The sequence below is a fragment of the Cavia porcellus genome, unplaced genomic scaffold (assembly GCF_034190915.1).
Source record: "Cavia porcellus strain 051 isolate PalLab524CR breed Dunkin Hartley unplaced genomic scaffold, mCavPor4.1 scaffold_2, whole genome shotgun sequence".
Taxonomy (NCBI): Eukaryota; Metazoa; Chordata; class Mammalia; order Rodentia; family Caviidae; genus Cavia; species Cavia porcellus.
Genome location: NW_026947485.1, coordinates 123,519,893 through 123,542,857, shown reverse-complemented (window position 1 = coordinate 123,542,857; position 22,965 = coordinate 123,519,893). Strand labels below are relative to the sequence as shown.

General features: G+C 38.4%; 1 protein-coding gene and 1 non-coding gene across 3 annotated transcripts in view; one reads left to right on the top strand and one right to left on the bottom strand.

The window, feature by feature from the left end:
- The window catches only part of Rasa1 (RAS p21 protein activator 1), a 94,142-nt gene extending 71,843 nt beyond the window's left edge, over nucleotides 1–22,299 (bottom strand). For both annotated transcript variants that reach the window (XR_010046395.1, XM_063245307.1), the window contains exon 1: nucleotides 21,214–22,299. Coding sequence is in view for 1 of the 2 variants with exons in the window: in XM_063245307.1 (XP_063101377.1) it covers nucleotides 21,214–21,683 (470 nt within the window). In the remaining variant the exon portion in view is untranslated. The remainder of the gene's footprint in view (nucleotides 1–21,213) is intronic.
- LOC111754547 (U6 spliceosomal RNA) lies at nucleotides 1,189–1,290 on the top strand. Its single transcript, XR_002789223.1, has one exon. It is a non-coding gene; the product is annotated as a U6 spliceosomal RNA (small nuclear RNA).
- Nucleotides 22,300–22,965: the final 666 nt, after the last annotated feature.

Below are 22,965 nucleotides of genomic sequence, written 5' to 3'. Positions count from 1 at the left end.
TGCCCGAAGGAAAAAAATCCAGGAGAGTTTCTCTCATCCTCGCAAGGCTGGCATGAGAATATTAAAAGACAGAAGGCAAGAACTTCGGTCAGGAAAGGGAAAGCTTTCATTTCAACAGGAAAGGGGAGCATACTTAAAAATATAAGAGAGAGAGAGACACACCAACGACAGGCAGTTAGTTAGACCCACTACAGATCTAACAGTGCACTGCCCAGCTGCTGCCTCACCCTAATCTGTTCCATCATCTGGGACTTATTTTCCTTTCATTCCTAATACTGCACTGCAAGCATCTGCACACACTGACACTGGAATTCTGTGCAAACTTACACATGTTCTGCTCAATAATCTAACATTTCTGAGTCACTGGGCAACAGAGAGTGAAGTCCTCACCTTGCTTCATCTGCTCGTCTCCTGAGGTCCGAGATGAAACAGGCATCCATGCTTCTGCAGCATGCATATTTCATACCCCTCAAGATTACCACTATTTTTTTCATTTTATGTTCATTAATTATATAAACTTAATCATAGCTATCATTTTTTCCAAACACCCTGAAGTTCAACTTCCTATAGAAAGCTCTCCCGTACTCATACAGGTATAATTCTAAAAATCATCCTTTTAGCATGCCTATCCAATTTATGTTTACAACTGCAATTTTTTAAATTTTTGCATGAAATTCGTATGTTATCCAGAAAAATTCAAAAAACAAAAACTTAAAGAGAAATTCCATTATGTTCCACTGTTACAGATGCCCTCAAATATAGATCACTAAACACTGAAGGATTAGAACAATTAGAATTGTAGATATTATCTCAAAAACAACAGCACATGATTTTACCCAGAAGCTTCCTATCATATTTCTTTCATTAATAAGTAGGATAAGGGCCTCAGCTATGAAAGCCTTCTCTTCACCCCCTGAATCTTAATCAGCAACACTAAAATAGCTGTTCTTGCTCCACTGGTCAAGTCTTCCGGGACACATAAGTAACCAAAGAAAAGCATGACAAGAACATTGCTGTGTACAGAACGCTAATATGTCATTCATTTAAATACTTCATTCATCTAGTCTTACAACATTTACACAGACTGCTGATTCCTGTGCAATTCACAGAATTGGCCTGTTAGTAATCTCCAACCACTGAGAGGTGTTAAGTATCCCTATTCTTCTGTAGGAATCACATACAATATTTGCTTGATTGGCATACACACTAAAAAATGAAATGATACCTGGAAGATTAGCATGGGCCCTGTTCAAGAATATCACATAAATTTATGAAGCATTCTATATTGCTTTAGGTAGTCTTACACTTGCACACATACACACATATACTCTGTGAAATGGTAGATATGCTAATTTTCCTAACTATAGTAATTACTTTACTGTATGTGTTCATCAAAATACCATGTTATAGATGTCCTAAATCCACACCAAAAGCTCGTATATTCAAATCTTGTACATATGAACCTTACAAGTACAGGATATTAAAGCATCAATATCACTGTGAATTTATAAAGGGGGAAATGTTACCATATTTCACAAAAGGAAACAATGAATCACACCAAACTAAAACAAATGTTTCAAGGTAGTAATTCACTAAAACCAGTAAGAACAGTTTTAATAAAGCTTTAACTATGGATCCATTGTCTGTAAATTCTTCCACTATCTGCACAAGTAGATAGAAACTTAGCTATTTGCTATTATTATATTTCTGAAAACATGCTCTGCAGGTATGCTCAATAAGCATGCAAATTTAAGGAAAAAAATATAAACAAAACAGTTGGTCCATATATTTGAGGCTCTTAGTACTACTAGACGTACATATATTCTGGATTTCCAAAAACATGAACCTAAAATGCAGTTCTCAAATTATTTAACTATCAAAAAAGTCAAAGATTACAAATTCCCTTAACACACAACTTAAGAAAATGCTATGACATGCTTATGAAATTGCTGACACCTTTACCATACAGGTGATTCCTCTGATTCATTCAAAATTGCTTTCTTTCGTAAAATGTCTACTTCTCTAGGTTTTAAGTACATCAACAAATATAAAAAAGAAAACAATTACTTTGAAATGCTTAACATAAAAATAACACAAACTCAATATTTCAAATTGTTTCAAAAGACAATTATTAATAATAAAAATTAACTATCAAATTTCACCTATTTTGAAAAAACACTGCTCCCTTTACTTTGCTTTCTCTTGTAATTGTCCATTCTCTTTAAGAACTTCCAAATACCCACAAAGCAATCTCTTCTTAAATCCTTTAAAAAGTAACTTAAAACTCTTAAGCACTTCCAGCTTCCTGTTTGGCATGTAAGAAGATCAGAAGTCACCATTCTATCCTATGGAAAAGTAAAAGACTGAACAAACTGAAAAATCAACAACTCTCAGTCTTTCAGCAAACTGAGGTCACAGGGCAAACCACTCCCGGTAGAACTAAGACAAGCAAACAGAGAAAATCACAACCCATAGCACAGAAATTCACAAGCAGAAACTTCTCTTAGGAACCGATGCCAGGGTAAGGAAGTTTTACCTATGTATGAGAAGTGTCTGGGGTGTCTGTGGACGAGTCCCAGACTTCACAACTCCAGGAAAAGCCAGTCCTGTGGTTTCACACCTAGGAGCTACTGGGGGTCCCACAATAAATAAGCTAGAAAAATCCCTTTGTGCTTATATTATAGTAAGGCAAGGGGAAAGAAATGACAGTGAAAAAGGTCAGAGCACCATTCTGTTCTTCTTAAAGCCATCCTTAGGAGAAGGAATTTACGGAAGACTAACCAATCTGCAGCAAAGGGAAATGCACAACTCCAGCTCCCTGTAGCCTCCTCCTCCCGGATAAAGATGTCTCCAGCCCCACACAGCCAGCCACTCCTTCCCATCAAACCTGAGGGAAAGGAGGTTAGGGAGCTGGGAAGCATCATGAAACTGCCGGTTCTGGGGCAAAGGCCCAATAAAAGTCAGGGCTTGTCACAGGGAGGCAGTGTATTTCCCAGTCACTGATTACTAATGTTCTGTTATTACTTTTATCCAGCACATCACACAACTTTCAGCAAAAAATTACATACTGAAAGGCAATAAACATGTCAAAGAGACAGTATAAACACCAAAACTAGACATGGCAGGGATTATGGAGTTATCTGATTGGAAATTGTGAACAAATATGCTAAATGTCTTACTGAAAAAAGTAGACACATGCAAATAAATGTAAGGACAATATGAGCAATGAGCAATAAGTTGGAAATTCTAAAAAAGGATTTTAAAAGTGCTCGAAATCAAAAACACTAAAATGAAGAATGCATTTAATGGGCTCTTTAGTAGACTGAATACTGTGGATGAAAAGATCTTATCTTAAAGTTACAACAGAAACCACTTCAAACGGAAAAATAATAAGAAAAAGCAAATTTTAAAATAGAAGAATAAAGAAAACATCCAAGAACTATGAGACAACTACAAAAGGTGCAACTTACACAAGAAACCAGAAGGAAAAGAACAAGTGTAAGAAAGAGAAGCTATAGCTGAAACATGATTACAAATTTCCCCTAAGTTAATGTCAGACACCAAAACCATTCATCTGAGGAACTCAATCACCAAGCACAGTACAAAAAATATGTGTGCTTTGAGCAATCAAAGATAAAGAAATCTTAAAAGAAACCTGAAGCAAGAACACTTTATATAGAGAGAAAGTTAAAATCCCACCTGGCATCTCAGAAACCATGCAAGTGAAAGAGGGCAGTGAAACAAAGAACCCAGAGCAGGAAGACAAACAAAAAAATTACAATTCAAAATTATCCTTCAAAAGTGAAGGTCAAATAAAGACATTCTCAGACAAAAAGAAAATGAAGAGACTTGTCAGTAGCCCGGCCTTCTAAGGTATGTTTAAAGATTAGCAGAGAGAGTGAAAGTAACAAAGGTAGAAATTCTGATCTATATGAAGAAAGGAAGTCAATCAAAGGACGAGAAGGTAAAATTAAATTTTATTTTTCTTATTAACAGGTGAGTTTATTCAACATAATAGTAACAATATACCCAGTTAAGTACGCACTTATAAGTGGAATGTATATACAAAGATACAAAGACAAAAAAACCAGAAACACTTTGTTACCATAAAGTACCTACACCCCATATAAAGCAGTATTAATATTATTTGAAAATGAACTTGGATATATTGAATGGCAAACTGATAAGAAAACACTAAAAACATGTTTTGTTTTATGATATGCTAAAAAATGAAACTAAAACAGAATGTTTAATTAAAATCACAAAAGGTGAGAACTGTCAAAGTTACAACAAAAAAGGAAACTAAAAAGCTCTAATAAATACGGCAGTTATAGCAAAATTAGTAATCTACATAACCGAAGATTATTGGAATGAATCAAAAAATTCAAGTATATTACAAAAACTCATTTTAAACATAAAAATACATCTAAATTAAAAAGCAAAGTAATAACCACAAATACACCATGTTAAGCCAGGTGTGGTGGCTCACACCTATAATCCCAGCACTCGGGAGGCGGAGGTGGGAGAATCGTTGCGAGTTCGAGATCAGCCTGGGCTACATAGTAAGCTCAAAGCCTACATGAACTGTATAGAGAGACCCTGCCTGAAAAGGACAAAAAAAAAAAAAAAAAAAAAAAAAAAGTACACCATGTTAACACTAATAAAAAGGAAAGAGAAGTAGCTAAATGACAACTTTAGGGCATGAAAAGTTACCAGGGATGGAGGGGCACATTACATAATGATAAAGTGGTCCATAATCCAAAACAGCCCTCAAAGCATGTGGGTAACAAAAGTAAAAATACCTGAGAACAAAATCAGAACTCCAAGTAGAAACACATGAATGTACTACACTGTTGAGACTTCCAGGTACTTCCATCAGAAAGGGACAGATTCAGCAGGCAAACAAATCCGATACAGCTGAACTCAAAACAGCAACCAACTATGTAAGTGACTTCCATACACTACTTCACCAAATAACAGACTGCCCACTTCTTTCAAGTTCACAAGAACATTCACCAAGACAGCCACAGTGTGGGCCGTAAAACACACTTTAACATAGTCACATAAACAAAAACCAGACAGGGTCATCTGTCAGATGACAGTGGGACTGAAGCAGAAATAAGTATTAAAAACATAGCCTGAAAATCAGACATATCTGAAGATTATACAACACACTTCTGAAAAACATATGGATCAAAGAGGAACTCTCAAGAGCAATTTTAATATACGCTAAGTTAAAATATAAACACAACTAAACTATTGTGGGGCACAGTGGAATGGTGCTTAGAAGAAAACTGATAGGGGGCTGGAGATTTAGCTCAGCGGCATAAACGCCTGCCTTGCAAGCAGGCAGTTGTGAGTTTGATCCCCAGTACCGATAAAAAGGAAAAAGACCAAAAAAAAAAGAAGAAAACTGATAGCTGGACAGCTACATTAGAAGATCAAAAATTCACTTTAGGGGGCTGGGGATTTAGCTTAGTGGCATAAGCGTCTGCCTTGCAAGCAGGCAGTCATGAGTTTGATTCCTGGTACGGATAAAAACGAAAAAGACAAAAAAAAAATTCACTTTAGAAAATTAAATCCACAGTAAGCACAGAAATGCAAAAATAATATATAGAAAAAAATAAATTTGAAAACAAGAAATCAGTAGGGAAAATTAACAAAACATGATTCTTTGGAAAGATTAGTAAAGTTGATAATCCTCTAACCAAGCTAAGGAAAAAAAAAAGACACAAATCATTAGTAGTATCAGAAAGAATAAAATTAATACTATGAATAATCCTATGGCTATAAATTTAAAAACCTTTATGAAAGACCTAAAATGGACTTGAAATAAATAATCCACCATTAATTTGCCAAGATCTCATCTGTTGATTCTAATATTTTTGTGCATCTTGGTTTTCAACATAAAATTCCAGAAAAGGCAAGCTAACAAATAGAGACACAAAGAAGTGACTATGGCTATGAGGCTGGAAACAGAGGAAAGATAGTATGCAGGAGACACAAAGAACCTTAAAAAACTTCTGTACTTTGATTATGGCAGTGGTTTCTATGAACCTATGAACGAAAACGTCATAAACTTACGTATTTTCAATGAATACAATTATTACACATTAATTACTCCTAAATAAGATTACAAAAAGAAAAAGGATGCAGCCCAAACTCTTACCAGAAACAGACAATTTGAACAGGCTATAGCTATTAAAGAAATCAAATCAATAATAACATTCATAAACATTTTAAAAAGCTCAAATGCATTTTTTGGTGAATTCTAATAAACATTTAAGGAGGAAATCATATCAATTATTTGTGATTTTTTTCTGCAATCTTTTTTAAAGACAGGAGAAGGAATCCTTAATTCATGCTAATCAACAAGTACAGAATACCAATACTGAAAGCAGACAAAAACATTACCAAAAAAAAACCCTACAAACCAGTGTCTTTCATGAGCATAGAATATGAACATCCTCAACAAAAATTAGCAAATCAAATCCAACAACTTATACAAAAAGTTGTAAACCACAACCAACTTATCAAGGCTGGTTCAACCTTAAAAACAATGTAATTAATCACACCAACAGGATGAAAATGAAATAGTACATATTAACAGACAAAAAATCCATATAACAAAATCTAATATTCACTCATGATTAAAATGTTCAGAAAACTAGAAATAACGGGAAATTTCTGCACCTCAGTAAAGATAATCTCCAAAAAGACTATAGCAAGTATCACAGATAATAAGAATCTTAAAAAGCTATTCTAATGGTGAATAAAGCAGGCTGTACCTGAAATTCCACTAATACAATAAGACAAAAAATTTGTTTAAATAAAATTACACTAACTGAGTAGGAAAAAAAAAACTCCCTCTGTCTTTAGATGACACGTCTGTCCACACAGAAAAATTGTAAAGCTGACCAAAGGCAAAACAAAAACACAAAAATTTCATGGAATGAGCAATTACAGCAAGGTTGCAAACACAAGAGTCAATAAAAAAATGGCCTGCCTACATAAATCAGCAATTAGCAGGTGAAATCTTAAATGAAAAACTATTACCATTTGCATTAGCACCCAAAAATACAATAACCAATTACAAATCTAACAAAACATGTGTAAGATTTATTTAAGGAAAACTGTTAAGATTCAGATAAAAGTTTCAAATGAAATAAGGAGTTCATGTTCATAGATAAGAAAACATGCTACTATCGCAATTGTCAGTTTTCAAATTGATGTACAGATTCAACACAGTCCCAATCAAAATCTCAGCAGCTTACTTTGTAGACACCAACAAACTAAATCTGAAGTTCATATGAAAAGGCAAGAGAACCAGAAGAGCTACCCCATGCCTAAAAGAGATATACCAGACTTCAAGGCTTCTTATGATGCTACTGACAGTGTGATATAGCAAAAACAATACACAAACAGATCACTGGGGCAGATTAAAAAGCCTATAAATAGCAACAAGTAAATTATTCAAATGATCTGTGACAAAGAAGCAAAGGTAATACCAAAGAGCCAACAGAATTCATAATTCTCATGAATTATGCTGAGGAACCTGGATATGCAATTACAGCACCCAGATACTTACTTTACATGGTTCACAAAATCTAACTCAACATGCATCACAGACCCAGATACAAAAATAAAAACTCTTAGAAAATACTTTTTAAAAAGCTACATAACCAATGGCCTCTGACATACAATACAAAAGTTATAACCCATGAAAACAACTGATAGGCTGCACTTCACTAAAATTAAAAATACCTGCTCAGCAAAAGACACTGTTAAGATAAAAAGATAAACCACAGACTGGGAGAAAATATTTGCAGAAGACACATGTGATAAAGCACTGTCACCTAAAACTTCATAAAGAACTCATCTCTGTAAGAAAACAGTCTGATTTCAAATGGGCTAAAGAATAGACATCTAGCCAAAGAATGTACATGCACGGGACGCAAGCCCATGAATAAATGCTGAACATCATGGGGCTGGGGGGATCATTATTAAAACAATGAGATCGCTGTATGCTCATTAAAACTCCTAAAATCCAAAACACTGAAAACATGAAATGCTGGCACAAGGGTGAAGCAACAAGAAATCTCGTTCCTATCAGTGAGAATGAACGTGGTACAGGCACTTTGACAGTTTGCTGGTTTCTTTTAAAAACTAAACAGCATGCTCTGGTTTGGATATGGTGTGTCCTCCAAACTTCCTGCAGGTCTGGTGAGGTGGGAGTATAGTGGTGGTAAGAGGTGAAGACCTGGGACCTGAGGGAGGTAATTAGGTCGGGCACTGTCACTGGAGAAGATTAACCCTGGTTTCTTGGAAAGAGCCAGCACTTGAGAGGGTAGAATGTTATAAAGCATGGCCAGCTTGAGGGGCAACCTCTGCACATTCTGGGATACGGTGCAGTGGGGGGGTGGGGTCCTCACTAGGAAACAGTTGGGGCTGCCCAATCTGAAACTTGGCCTCTGAAGAAGTGAGCTAAATAAACTTCTTTCTTTCATAAAATACCCACAACAACAGCAGTGGACTAAAATATACTACTACTCATCAGATTCTTTACATTTGTGCAAAAACTGAAACTTAAACCCATACAAAAACATAGAAGCAACTAAAATGTCCTTCAGTGGATGAATGGGTAAAATTAAACCACATACATTCAGAATAGTATCCACGGCTAAAAGGAAATATATTAGTAAGCCATGAAAAGACATGGGAGAATCATAAAAACATATTAATGAGCAGAAGAACCCAAATTTAAAAGGCTACATAATGCATGATTCCATCTACAAGTATAAGACATTCTGGAAGAGGGAAAACTGTGGAGATAAAAGTAGTCAGTAGTTGCTAAAAGTTATAGGGAAGAGGGGAATGAACAGGCAGAATACAGAGGATCTTTAGGGCAGTGAACCACTTCTGTATGATACTATAAGAGGAAACTGTTACAGTTTCAACCTGGAATAATCCCAGAAGTTGAAAAGTAGCTGTGATCCAGGATCCAGGTGACTGGATCACAGGGGTGTTATACTCAGCAAATCAAACCACTGATGAGTTCAGATAAACATCCTGTGAGGAGGTGGGCCCTGACTAGAAAGGTCTGTCACTGGAAGCACCTCTTCCAGAGTGCATCTCTCCTGGCGCCTCCCTTCTTTTGCTTCCAGGCTGCCACGAGGTGAAAGGCTTTCCTCAGTCACACCTTCCCACCGCTCAACTTCAGCCCAATATAAGCAAACAATTCTGCCATCATCAGTGAAACAAAAAGCGAGGACACTGTTTTAGACTGAAGTAGACTAAAGAGGTCTCACAATTAAATGTGATTCATTAGAAGAGAAAGTAAAAGATATAAATGACAACATAAGATTAATGAAAACATCTGAGTAATGTAGGTATTCGATTCATTATCCTCAGCTATTGAGGTTCTTTCCTTATTCCTAAAAAATGCAATGATGAACCATTTAAGAAAGGACAAGATTGCCGCATGCCAACAGTTCATCATAAATAATATATACACACATGTATAAAAGAGGCATAATTTAACGAGGCAAAGGTAAACAATATATGGCAACTTAATTCTAGTATTCTTAAAACTTTTCTGCAGATTTCAAATTTTTTAAAAATTTGAGACAATTTGCTTGTATTACTGACCATGCACATCTGCACAAAAGAAATAAGTAACTCACATATCTGTAAACAAATTAAAACATTTATATCTTGCTTAAAGCATTTTAATAAGAATAACTACCAGAAACAGACAAGTTTCATCCTTGGGATGAAATAATGTACCACTGTACAACATGGTCCCTCACAAGCTGTCCCATAATTAACAAGTCTCCACTTTCTGAGATGACCTAGACCACATCTTGAGCTAATTTCTATTACTTCAATAAGTCAGTTACATCAAACCAGTTACTGTCAGGTCTTACCACAAAACTTTTGTAATGCATCACACTTGGTTTATTTGTGAATCTGTGGTTTAATTTCCTAAGAAAACACTTCTTTCCAAATATATTTGATAAGATCACTGCTGTCACTAAGAAAAACTTTTATTTTCTGTCATAATATACCGCTTTCGGTTATACCTCTGTTGCATGCAGAGGAATGTTTGTCTTGCAATGGAGGCAAGGAGCACTTAGAAGAAGCAATAAACAGAGAAATATAAAAATGCATAATATAAATATCAGTATTGGAAAAACAAAACACTGAGAAACAGAGGAAAATAGCTTTTTTTTTTCCTTCATCATTCAAGGATCAAGAAATCAATTTACAAGATCACATTCAGATTTTTTTAAAACAAAGTGAGAAGACAGCAATGCAGGATAAAAAAGTATGCAGGGCATATCCCAAGTTGTCAGGGAAGATATTTTTTCATCAATATATGCCAATAAGTATTTCATACTGGGTCAGAGGTGTAGAGTCTATTTCTTTTAGTGAATTGTCACCAAACAAGGTTGAAAGCCACCACTTTCTAGGTGGAATTCACAAAAAGGTTTCAAGAAACAGTCTAAGATTTGTCTTTACAAGATCATGCTGTAAGGCAGTTTTCAAATTTGATTTAGCTGCTTTCTGTCAATATTTCAGTAGAATGGAACAAAATTAAAATGATAATAAAATGCCTAACTAGTAATTAAGAGAATTTTGCATTAAATTTTAGTTTCTTTTTTAAAATTTAGACCAAAGTTTTATAAATCACAATGTATAAAGAATTTCTCAATTTTTACTTCTTTTGATGTTGAAGCATTTTGAAAGCATTAATAAAAAGATCTATTAGTTGGTTGAGGAAGAGAACAAAAACAAGGAGAAAAATAAATAGATTACTCCAATGGGAAGAAACAGAAAATGAGGGAGAAACAGCAAAACAAAAGTATGAGACTTAAAGCTATTTAGGAGGTAGAATAGAACAATCTCAGGAACTGATTAAGTTAACGTGGAATGGAGAAAAGGAGACAGATGAAAATCTCAAAAAAGTTATTTTGAAAAATTAAGAAGAGGACTGTATTCCATGGATTCCATGTTTACAATAAAAACGCATGAGTGCTTACCATGGAATTCAGAGGATAGCAGGTATTATATTTTAAACTTTCCTTCTATTTTACCCCTCATGGGCCCTGTGCACTTGGGAAACAATACCACTTTTGAAAGCTTAATATTTATTAATTAAAAGTACTATTTTTCCACACACTGTAAGACACTAAACTGTAATGTTACATGTTGCTTTATTATATCACATAGAATAGGTCACACTATCAATATAAAATAGGTCGTTTTCTATTCTCTTTGCTTTGATTTCCAAAACGGCCTCATGATAAAAAAGATTCTGACCCCTTCATCAGAAAAGACTATGATATTCATAAATTCTTATATTAACTAAAGAATGCAGTCTCCTGTGAGTCTGAGATTTGTGTTCCTTCCAAATTTCATAAAAAATTAGTCAGTAAATGAATCAAAGCAAACATATAAAAAAGCTACAAAATTAATATCTTTAATTGCCAGCAATGAAATGTAAATAAGTCTTACATAATTCCAAAGAGCTACTAAAATTTAAATGAATTTTTTTTATTTTTCCTACCACTAGCAATAAGCGATATAGTGTCCCTGAGAAGTCCTTCTAAATACTTAAAATTAGTTTTGCGTCAAGCAGGAACGAAAAGTCAATGCAACATCAGTAAGTCCTCTCACAGGGTCGCTTTTGAACCCAGTGATTAGCAGTCTCCCCTAAATCTATGCTTTGGCAGCCAAGTTTAAACAGAACTGAGGTGGTTTTACCATTTAGATCTAACGTCACCCAGAAGCCTCCTGTGCTCAGAGTGGCCTTTTGGAAGGTGACTGGATCACAGTGGGCGCTGCGTTCACCAGTGAATTAAGACACTGAGGAGTCTACAGCTGGAAGGTGACATTAGGAAAGTGGGGCCTATTTGACGTGCACTATGGGCTGGCCTGGAAGGGCAGACTCTTACCATGGCTTCCCTGTTCCTTCTCGGGGTCTCCTACCTGCCATGTGTCCTGTGCCTCACCTTTCCACCATGCTGTTTCTGCCCTGCAGCCCAACAGCCACACACTCAACTCACTGAACCTGCCATCAACCTGCCGGGTTCCAGGGATCTTATCCCAGAGACAGAAGAGTAACTGATACAGGTGGATAAACAAATAAGCTGTCTATCAATCTGTCTACATATACAGAGCAAAACCTATATTCCTTTACATGAGATAATATATGAAAGAATTTTGTTATAATTAATAAATGAGTAAGGAAATGATTTAGTTTTAAAAATTCATTTGGAAAGGTGATTGATTACCTGTTTCTAAGAGAGGGTTATTGTTGCTTCTCATGCAACTTTTAAGGAAGCTATTCAAATGTTACTAAGTAAATGCTAGCAAAACTCCTTTCTGTGTACCTGAGATAATCCTTCCAGAACCCATGTATATATATATATATATACAAGCATAGTCAAATACCATGTTATGCCAATAGACCATGATAAATTATATATATTTAATATCCACAATAAGAAAATTCTGCAAAGTAATATATTCAAAAATATTTTACATAAAACAGGATATACTAACAAATGGTCAAGTAAAAACAAATTAGAAATAGAACAGAAAACAAAATATAAAATAGCAGACTTAAGCCCAAACACATCAGTAATAAAGCTGATAAATAAACTTTTACTAAGACTGACAAAGGAGAGATTACCAACATCAGGAATAAAAAACCTATCACTGCATAATTTGAACATATTACAAATAAGTGTATGCTCACAGATACCAATTCCTTCAAATTTACATGGGACCAAAACACAACAAAAAAATGCTACAACCATTAAAATAATGAATTCATAACTTAAACCATCTTAAAAAAGAAAACAGAGGCCCAAATGGTCTCATTGGTGAATTTGAGCAAATATTTAAAGAATAGTTATTATGAATACTTCATAACTCTTCCCTAAATCCAAAGAGGAGGTAAAACATCCTACCTAATTCCTATCTCATAAATACTACGCAGCAGTATTGGTCAGATATGAAACCAGAGAAAGACATCACAGGAAAGTTACAGACCAGTAACTCTTATCAACTGAGATATAAAAATCCACACTATGGTATCAGAAACTAAACTCAGCAATGTATGAAAAGAATTATACACAATGACCAAGTGGAATTTATTCCGTGAACAGCCTTTGCAGTTCCTTTGTTTATACCCCTGCTTCTTCATTCACATTCTTTATTCTTAAGTTATATATAGATCCTCTTGTCATCTTCTAGCCTTTGTATTGTTACTGCTTGTTTCCTTGTTATTTTTAAGAAATTTTTCCTTTCATGATCCCACACTGCAAACCTGTGCTCCAGTATGGATAATCTATCTTTAGTTTCTTTCAAGCAGTACTAGCTTTCAATGGAGTTTTTAATTTCCTGGTAATCTCTTTGAACCTGCTTCATGCATTCTACATTTTCTTTATATTCTTCATCAAATGATTCTCTCCCTTTTTGTGTTCCTCTACTCTTCCATCTGTGTCTTCTTGAGAGTGCTCAGCATTTCTTTTATTAATCTATTTATATCTTGCTTTACTTGGTTAAATATTTCACTTTTGAACTAGTCTATGAGGTCACGAAGATATCTCTTTATGTCTACGGGTGCCGTGTCTGATATTGCATGTTTGCTGTCCTCAATCTTCTTTGTATTTACCTTTCCTGGATCAATGTTCTCAGGGTTGGGGGCTGGGGACTTTTTCTTGTTGCTTCCTCTTCTATTTTTTGTTTCTTCCATACAGGCATATAGAGGAGGCCCCAGTCTCTTTCTTTGTGGGCTTGTAGTTGCAGTACAAAATTACTGTTTGTGACAATGCCTATTCTCTAGGGGTTATTTTTGCCTAAACGGAGTCACACGGACCCAAGCATAAGGGCAACAGGAGCAACACAAGCACCATCACCACCGCAGCTCCAATGGAGAACCCAGCTTCTGTGTCCCTGGCAATCTCAAGCAGAAAAACGGCGAGGGGACTGGAACGATGACTGTGATGAAGGCCCCCAAGTGAGGTGAGAGTGGGAGAAGTGGAATTTATTCCAGGTATGCAAGGCTGGCTCAAGATTCAACAATCAGTGTAGTCTGCCATACTAACAAACTAACAGACAAAAACACAGGATCCTATCAAAACATCTGACAAAAACTCAATAACCATTCGTCATAAAAACTCTCAGAAAAAGAGGTGACCTACCCAATGTGATAAAAAGCATCTACCAATGAACTGTACACAATTAACATCATGCTTAACTGTCAAACACTGAATGCTTTCCACCAAAGATTTGTGATCAAAGCATGGATGTTCACTCGTATTCTAGCTATTACGGGAGGTCTAGCTATTACAGGAAGTAAAAGAAGACGCACACACATCAGAAAGAAAAAAAAACTGTATTTGCAGATAGTATTATCCTAATAGAAAATCCCATGGAACTTATAAACTCTTAGATCTAAAAGATAAGCTTTAGTAGAATCACAGGATACATGACGAACATATAAAACTCAATTCCATTTGTTAAACTACATACTACCAATGAATACAGAAACTAAAATTAAAACATTTACAAAATCATTCCAAAGAAATCAGAGAGTATGAACTTAACAAACAATGTGCAGAACTTACAGACCAAAAATCATAAAATGCCCATTAAAGAAACCAACGAAAGACTAAAAAGGAGACACACAATAAAGACATTAACTCTCCCCAAACTCATCTACAGGGTCACTTCAACTTCTCTGGGAATCACAGCAATTAACAAGCAAGTTCTAAAATTCATATGTAAAGGAACCAGGCCTAAAATAGCTACAATATACTGAAAAAAATTAGAAGAAATCTCTCTACTTGATGTTAAAACTTACCACATAGCCACTGCAATCACAAGCATGATACACTACCCCATCTCCTCAGAGAGTGTGTTCCAAGACCTGCAATAGATGCCTGAAACCAAGGACAGTACTAAATACTACTTCTTTCCTAAACATATGATGAAGTGTAATTTATAACTAGACAAAGATATTAATTTATAGAAAAACTGCAACCGTGCATGCCCAGCTAATTTCTGACAGAAGTGCAAAAGAAATTCAATGGGAAACAATTCTTCCTCAACATTCTCTATAAATGCTACTAAAGCAATCAGACATCAATAGACAATAAATGAACTTCAATTTAAACTTCATACCTTACACAAAAATGCAAAATATATCACTCTGTGTATAAGCACTCCTGGTGTGTCTTCATAATATCATAGGTTCTACTGGATTTGTGAGCCCTGTTTTATGACCTCGTTTAATTTTAATTAGCTCTTTAAAAGCCTTACCTCCAAATAGTCATACTGGAGGTAAGGGCTTCAGCTGATGAATCTGAGGGAAGCATAACTCAGTTCACAACAGCCAGCGGCTGCAAGCCCTCCAAAATTTTAATGTTTGTATGGAATGTGTAGATGTGTGTGTGTTCTTTGACAGCATTCCAAGACTAAAAACTGAAATCTGAAAATAATTTCAGATTGGGAATATTTTAACTGGCACATTCTATGCAAATACTACAGAATCTGAAAAATGCTGTAAGTATCTTGTCCCAAGTATGTTGGATAAAAGGTATTCATATTAGAATTCCAGTTCTGTCTGCTTTCTGGATATTAAAAATCAGGGTAAGAGCAATACTCATTCACAGTTAGGGGTAAGAACTGAATTAACATAATCTATGAAATGCCTGACATTTTTAGCAAACTACTAGTAAACACGGGGGAATAGGACTTTGCTTTCCAGCTCACTAAACAGGATTTCTGTAAATGCTTCCCACAGGTAGGCAAATCTGAAAAGTGATGAGAGAGAGCCCCACAACTGAGCTGTGCGCAGGTAAAAAGCTGCTTGCCCCAAGTCCACTTCCACTGGGCACAAAAGGCCTCTCTCTGTCCCAAAAATGCTATCGCCCCATGAGAGTATCGACACCAATGCTACAAAAGGAAATCACACTTACCATAAAGCTCCAGTAAATTATGGTATGAAATTTCAATACCTTTTTTCATTTATTTTCATCCTTCAACTCATAAAAACTATAAACTGAAAACTTAACTATACATGACTATAAGCTGATTTTATCATCTCATCTATCTGAATAATCCCTCATCATCCAAGTACACTGTATATTCTTTTACACTGTATTTCCTTTTTTGCTCACACTTTTCACTGCTTTACTCATTAACATACAATCACTATATACTGAAAACTGTATTTTAAATCCTGTTAATATTTGATGACATATAGAGATCTATTCAAGGTATCTAGAAACAATTATCTTTAACTTAGCTCAAAACTAAAATATACTGAAGATGATTTCAAGACAATATACTTGTTCAGATGCGTCTGCCTATTCTAACAGCAAATCACCACTAACATAGAAATGCAATGGAAAATGGCAGCCAAAAAATATCATTTGTGGAGTACTTGGCTCATTTATTGAAAGACAGTCTAGAAATAAATTTGTACTTGTCCTTTCTCCTATCCCATTTCCCACCTCTAGTACTTTAAAACTATTTGATATTACACGTAAATGAATGTTATTTTAAATATATATTATATATATTTTAAATAATGTTATTTTAAATCTGTCACGAAATCTCACTTTCAGATCCCATGCTCTTTTACAGTCAGTCTTCTCCCACACAAGATCCCTACTACCAGAAACATTAGCAAGCAAAAGCAACACAGGCGCCTGCTACGCAATGCAGCACAGGGACAGGTCCCTTGAGTGCAACTTGTTCTCTTGGAATGCTTCTTTGCTGTGAAGAACCCCACACTTTAAATGTAAGACGACAGACAAAAAGGACCCTGGCTATCCACCAGCTCTTCCAACTATCCCAGTTGAAGCGCCAGCTCTGAAAGTTAAGATGCCACCTCGGACATGACGGCTCACAGATGCTACATGGAAGTCTCTAGTAAATCCTGCCTAAATTTTAGAGTTGACAGCAAATAAATGATCCATGGAGCTTTTACAACTAGGTTCTAGACTGCTTTATTATGAAACAATAACCAAAACAATACAAATAAAGCACTGATTCCTGTTAGGTTAGCAATAACAACAAAAAAATGTCAGTGGTAATAACTATCATTTTAATTGTAAAAAAAAATCTCCCTCAGGGTCATATTTTGAGAATTGCAGTATCCTTATTGCCATTCTGCTCACTTCCCTAATGGCCAGTAAAGAAATAGGAGTAAAGCAACCAGAACCACTCTACACTTTCTCTTTTCTTCCTTCTAACCTAACCTCCCTGTCCTTTCAATCTATCAGTAACACCTGCCTTGTTTCCCCAGAGTAGCTAACCAGTGGTTGGCACCAGTTCTGGCCTTTGGCTGAGCTCTGTACCTCAACACTGCAACTACAAGCACACCCCTCAACTTCGTTCCAGATCACAGATGAGCTTCAGTAGAATAGACTCACCACCAACAACCGGAAGTTTGAACTCATTTAACTCAGCATATTTTAACCTAGTAAAATCATTAGGCAAAGGGAGCTGGAACCAGTAACCTCTTCTCTTGTTCAGGAAATAAATTAAGCATTAACAAAAACTTTACCTGCTACTTTTCTCAGTAAATTTACTAATGCTAATAATATAAACCTCTTATTCTTTCGGCCTCTATTAACCCAGTACTGCACTCATGATATTTACCTTAACGTGACCTAAATCACAGCTATAGGTTTAGGTAATTATCCTGCTAGATCTGAAACTTCCCTGGAAGAGCACCACAATGAGAAAAGGAACATTTTATCCACACCACAATGAGAAAAGGAACATTTTATTCATTACTGTAACCCTTGAAATACCTCTGCTTCTCATGCCAATACAGTAAAAGTACCAGTCCTGGTCAGCCACCACTTTCTGTCCATAACCATTCTGCACAATTCTCACCCCTTTTTATTTTTTTTCTCTACCTCTATTTTTATTAAGAAATAATGACCTGTCATAATTTTAATGTAATCAGTGACAAAGCTAATGAATGCCAATCTCACTTTTAGCATATCTGACTTATGAATAATTTTAGTTTTGCCAGTAAAATTATTTTTACAAAAGAGAAAAACAAAAGAGCTATTTACAGTCCTTATTTTCTCTTAAAGTTGCAAGCCTCAGACGTCTGAACTTTGGGTCTGGGATAAAATGTAGGCCAGGTATCAGCCAAATATCAAAGGCAAAGTAAGTACAGTGGAGACTACAGCAAACTGGAGAAAGCAGTACCTTTGAAAAACAAGTTCTACTCACCTCTAGCAACCTACTGTCAAGCAGGAATAGCCACCAGGTACAGCAAAGGCTAGTTACTTTTCAACAGGTGACAGAAATCAAGACTTCCTAGATACGAAGCTATGACATTTTCCTACTTTTAAAAGATGGCAAGTAATTCCTAAAGCTTCCAAATACACTAAAAGCCAGCAACATCTATCTGTGGGCTACATTCTCTCCAAAGGATTCTGCCACTGCAAACTAATGGTTCAAAATTTCTCTACATAATCTCACCCGGGGAAAAATTCTCCTTTAGCAAAACCCTCCAGAGAAGAAAAACCTAAAGAGTTTCACAAAATTAGAGTACCAAAGACAAAGTTCTTTTAATCTAACCTTTTCTCTGTCTTGAAAAATAAAGCTAATAATTTTAGATCTACAATATTCATAGGCTTAAAAAAATATACACATATAGGGAAAATTTTATCTTTTTAAATTTTTTTTTCAAACCTACCAAAAGGAAAATACTCAAATTTTACACAAACTTTTCTAGCCTTATTCAAACTATTGGAAAAGCACAAGACCATACACACATAAAAACAAGATCCAAAGCACCAGCAGTATTAATATACTCGCAGTGGTCTATCTGCATCTTGTCACTTGACTCTTGTGAGCAACAGCACAAAACCACCTGGAAATAAGGTGGAATCAGGGAGCCTGGACTTCCAAGCCGGCTAACAACTCAAGTCTGTTACCTCCAGCTTCTTAACAGCATGCTATCAATAACTAAAGTGGTCAGTTATTAGTCACCAATACTAATTTAGCCCAAGAATGTTCCTTCAATTCTTTTTACAAAAAATGGACATTATTTGACCGAGTTCAGACTTTTTATTCCCATTTAAGAATAAAAATTATAGCCAACACTTGAATTTCACCCCTAAAACTGCTCAACTTTCTGCTAGGAGCTTTTATGAAGTTAAAATAAAAATTGTAATATAATCAATCATGGTAGGATTTCCCTTGCACTTCAAAATAGCCTCTAAAATAGTTATTAGATCTCAATGCAGTGCTAGTACCTGTAATCCCAGCTACTTAGGAAGCTAAGGCAAGAGGATCACTGAAATTTGAGGTCATTCTGGAAAATATATTGGAACTTTGTCTCAAAAATAAATAAAATAGATAATTAATTTACTGGAACACTTAGTATGTGCCAGACCTTGTACTGAATACCTTTTAAAGCAAATTTGTACTTGAATGGCAGACTAACAATTTGCTAGGAAACAGAGATGCAGCTCAGGAGTAGAGCATTTGCATAGCATGCACAGGGAACCTAGGTTCAATCCCCAACACTACTTTAAAAAAAAAGAAAAAACTAGAAATAGAGGGTACTTTTAAAATATGAACAACTTTTACGTACCCAGTCACAGAAATGTTATTGTATTCCTAAACACACAATAATGGTAACAATCTCTCCTTGCACACATGCAATTTTCCTTAAACATATAATCATGTTTATCAAAAATTTAACAGGAACACGCAGCACTCTCCACTGAATTTTGCTGTGAACCTAAAAGTCCTCTGAAAAGCAGTCTATTAAAACTAAGGGATGAATCAGAACATCCTAAATTTAGTAATGAAATGGCACAAGATTGTACTTTTCTTTTTTTTAGTTTTAAAAGTTGCATTTGTTTATTATAAAAACAACACTAAACATGTAACGGGCATTTATTAAACACTCAGTTGACCAATATTCTTCAAAAAGACTTCATATGCAAGTGGTGCTGTGATATTAGCATTTTAACACTTCTAGAATAACCTTAGTAAAGTCTGCAATACATACATAAGCTGGAATAAAATCAAACAATAACTGGACTCTGTGATGCTACACAAAGCATAAAACAACGTATCTATACTATGGCTGGCATACATAAAATCATTTTTCCATCTTAAGTATCAAACAAGTCACTTTAAGTCAACAATAGATTTGTATTACAAAGTCTTTTCCTAATGTGTTACTTTCTAAATGTCTTTTCTAAATTCTCTTAAAAAAGCTTGTTTAAAAAATACAAGACTTTCTATCCCCCAGAGAACTGTCAACATATGAAGCACATCTTTTTTCCTCCACTCAAGGTTGTTGAAATTCTAAAGGCCTATTAAGACTGACATGAGGACAAATTTTGCCTACAATTACCACTTTCCATTTCAACAACTTATTTTTATCAAAGCCTACTTTTATTAAAAAGGTGCAGATTCTAACGTACACAAAAACTGTCTGGTATATTTTGCAGTACACCGTCAAAGACTGTATTGTCCACCAACAAAAATGTCAAAGGGGATCAGGATTAATTTTTATTTTGCTCTACGTACAAAATCTCAACATGAAAGTACAATGCAAATACAAACAAACAGCAATTTCGTGGAACAAGTTAAAAACAATTAAGAATGCGCCCTTAATCACACCTGTAATTCACAGAACTCCCTCCCTGACTTCTCAGAATCACGATGCTTTCAGCAGTCAGAAGTTGAGATTTACAGTACATCCCAGACAAAACATTTGACCAAGGCGTTCTCCAAATTATAACACAACACTCATTTAAACACTGGAGCTAGAAGCTGCTCCTGAAGACCCAGCTGCACCCGGCGTGCACACAGGTAACAAATAGTTTGTCACGGCCATACAGCTGGCAGGCTCAGCTGAATCCGGGGACATAGTTCCATCTGGACCACGCAGAATCACATCTGGTTCTCCCTGGACACATATTTTCCCATGCTTGCCATCTTCAAAAAACTTGACATCCTTCCCGAGGGGCAATAAATGCACGAAGCCACCCGGGGAGTCATGTCTGTAGAAGAGACTGCCGATCCAATGAAATCCCTACGCCTCGCGAAACCTGAAGCGCCCAAACTTTTCCAAGGGCAGAAGCTGCGGGGAGATCCCTGACTCCCATCTTCCCCGATCCCCGAGCCGCAGCCACCGCGTTCACTTACTGGTTGGTCGGAGGGGCGGTCAGCGGGATGGCCACCTCTTCTTCCTCGTACTCAGGTCCGTCCAGGGAGTCGCCCTCGTCCACAGTGCCCAGGCTGGCGCCCAGCGAGGGCAGAAGCGGCGGCAGTGGGGGCGGCGGCGGCGGCGGTGGCAGCGGCGGAAAGGCGCCAGGGGCGAGGGGCTCAGCAGGCGGCGCCCCGGGACCCCTAAGCAACGCCGCTTCGGCCCCGGGCAGCCCCGACGCCCCCAGAGTCCCCGCCGCAGACGCGGCGCCCAGGAGCCCCGAGCCCAGAGCCCCGGTCACACCGGCCTCCGCCAGCCCGGGATAAGCGGCGGCGGCGGCCACGGGCAGGGACACGGGCATCTTCACCCGGCAGGCGGCCGGGAAGCCACCCGGGCCCGCCGCGCCTCCGCTGCCCGCTGCGGCCGCCACCGGGCCGCCCTCCTCCCCGCCGGCCTCGGCCGCCATCATGCTGGAACCCGCCCCGCGCCGCCTACCGCGCCCGCCCGGGAGCCCCGGGGGCCAGCAGGCCCGGGCTCCGAGCCGCCCCACCCAGGCGCGGCCCCCTGCAGCTCCCCAGGCAGAGGAAACAACAACAAAAGGAGCGCCCGCCGCCGCACCGCCTCAGCCGCAGCCGCCGCCGCCGCCGCCGCGCCCCCTCCTCGGGCCGCAGCCCCGGCCCCAGAGCCGCCGGTTACGGGAAGCCGAGTGGGCAAAAAAGCCAACGCCTGCACACAGGCAGGCCCGAGCTCCCCTCGCACACCCACACTCGCGCGCGCACACTGGCACACGAGCGGAAAAAGTTCCTAGCTGGGCCGAAGAGGAAGGGAAGCCCTGGGGAAGCAGGCGGAGGCGGCTGCCGCCCCTTCGGCCGCCGCCACCGCTTCTTCACCACCCCAGTTCCGGCCACCCCCACCGCAGCCACCGCCGGTGCCGCTGCTGGGGCTGGAGCCACTGCCGCCACTTCATCCTCCACCAGGCTAGAGCCGGGCGGGGTGGAAGCGGAGGAGGGAGGGGCGGGTGGTGAGGAAGCCGCTGTACAGCTCGCTACCTGGAGCGCTCAGTGAAACCCGAGAGAAAGGAAGGCGGAGCCGGCGGGAAGGGGCGGGGAAAGGGAGGGCGCCGGGGGGTCCCGGGCCGCTCCTGCGCTTGCGCCCCGCGTGGGGGCGGAGCCGCGCCCGGAGAGAGAACAAGGAAGTGGCTGTGCGCGTGCGCGTCCTTGTTGGCGGCCTGGGCGCGTGGCGGCCTCGCGGCTCCGCTGGATGAACCTGGAAGACGGACTTCCGAGCGCGCGCGTAGTGGCAGAGGGGCCGGCCGGCCGGAGACGGGAAGGAAAATGCCCAGAGGCCATTCCCCTACTTCCCGGGCGGGAGAGGTCTGCGCGTGCTTTTCGCTCTCGCTTCGTCTTTGCCACACGCCGTGAAGCACCCCAGGGCCGCTGCGCATCCAAGAGAGAAGAAGTCTGTCCGGGGACTCGAGGGAAGGAGACGTCACGGCCTAGGAGCTGGGCAGGAAGTGTGTCGTGGTGGGTGTGGGGTCCTGTTTCTGACACAGATGTCTGCCTTTGCGTGCTTTTCCTTGCCGGCCGTCGCCCACGCGCGCATCTCCGGGAGAAACAAAGCAAACCGCGGTAGCTTTGGCCTGGTTCATGCAAAGACTGCAGGACATGGGCCCTAGGGCACTCAGTCGGAGAACAGGACACCTTCAGGTCAAACCTCAGGAAGGACCCCGATTGCTAGTTACCACAATTTCC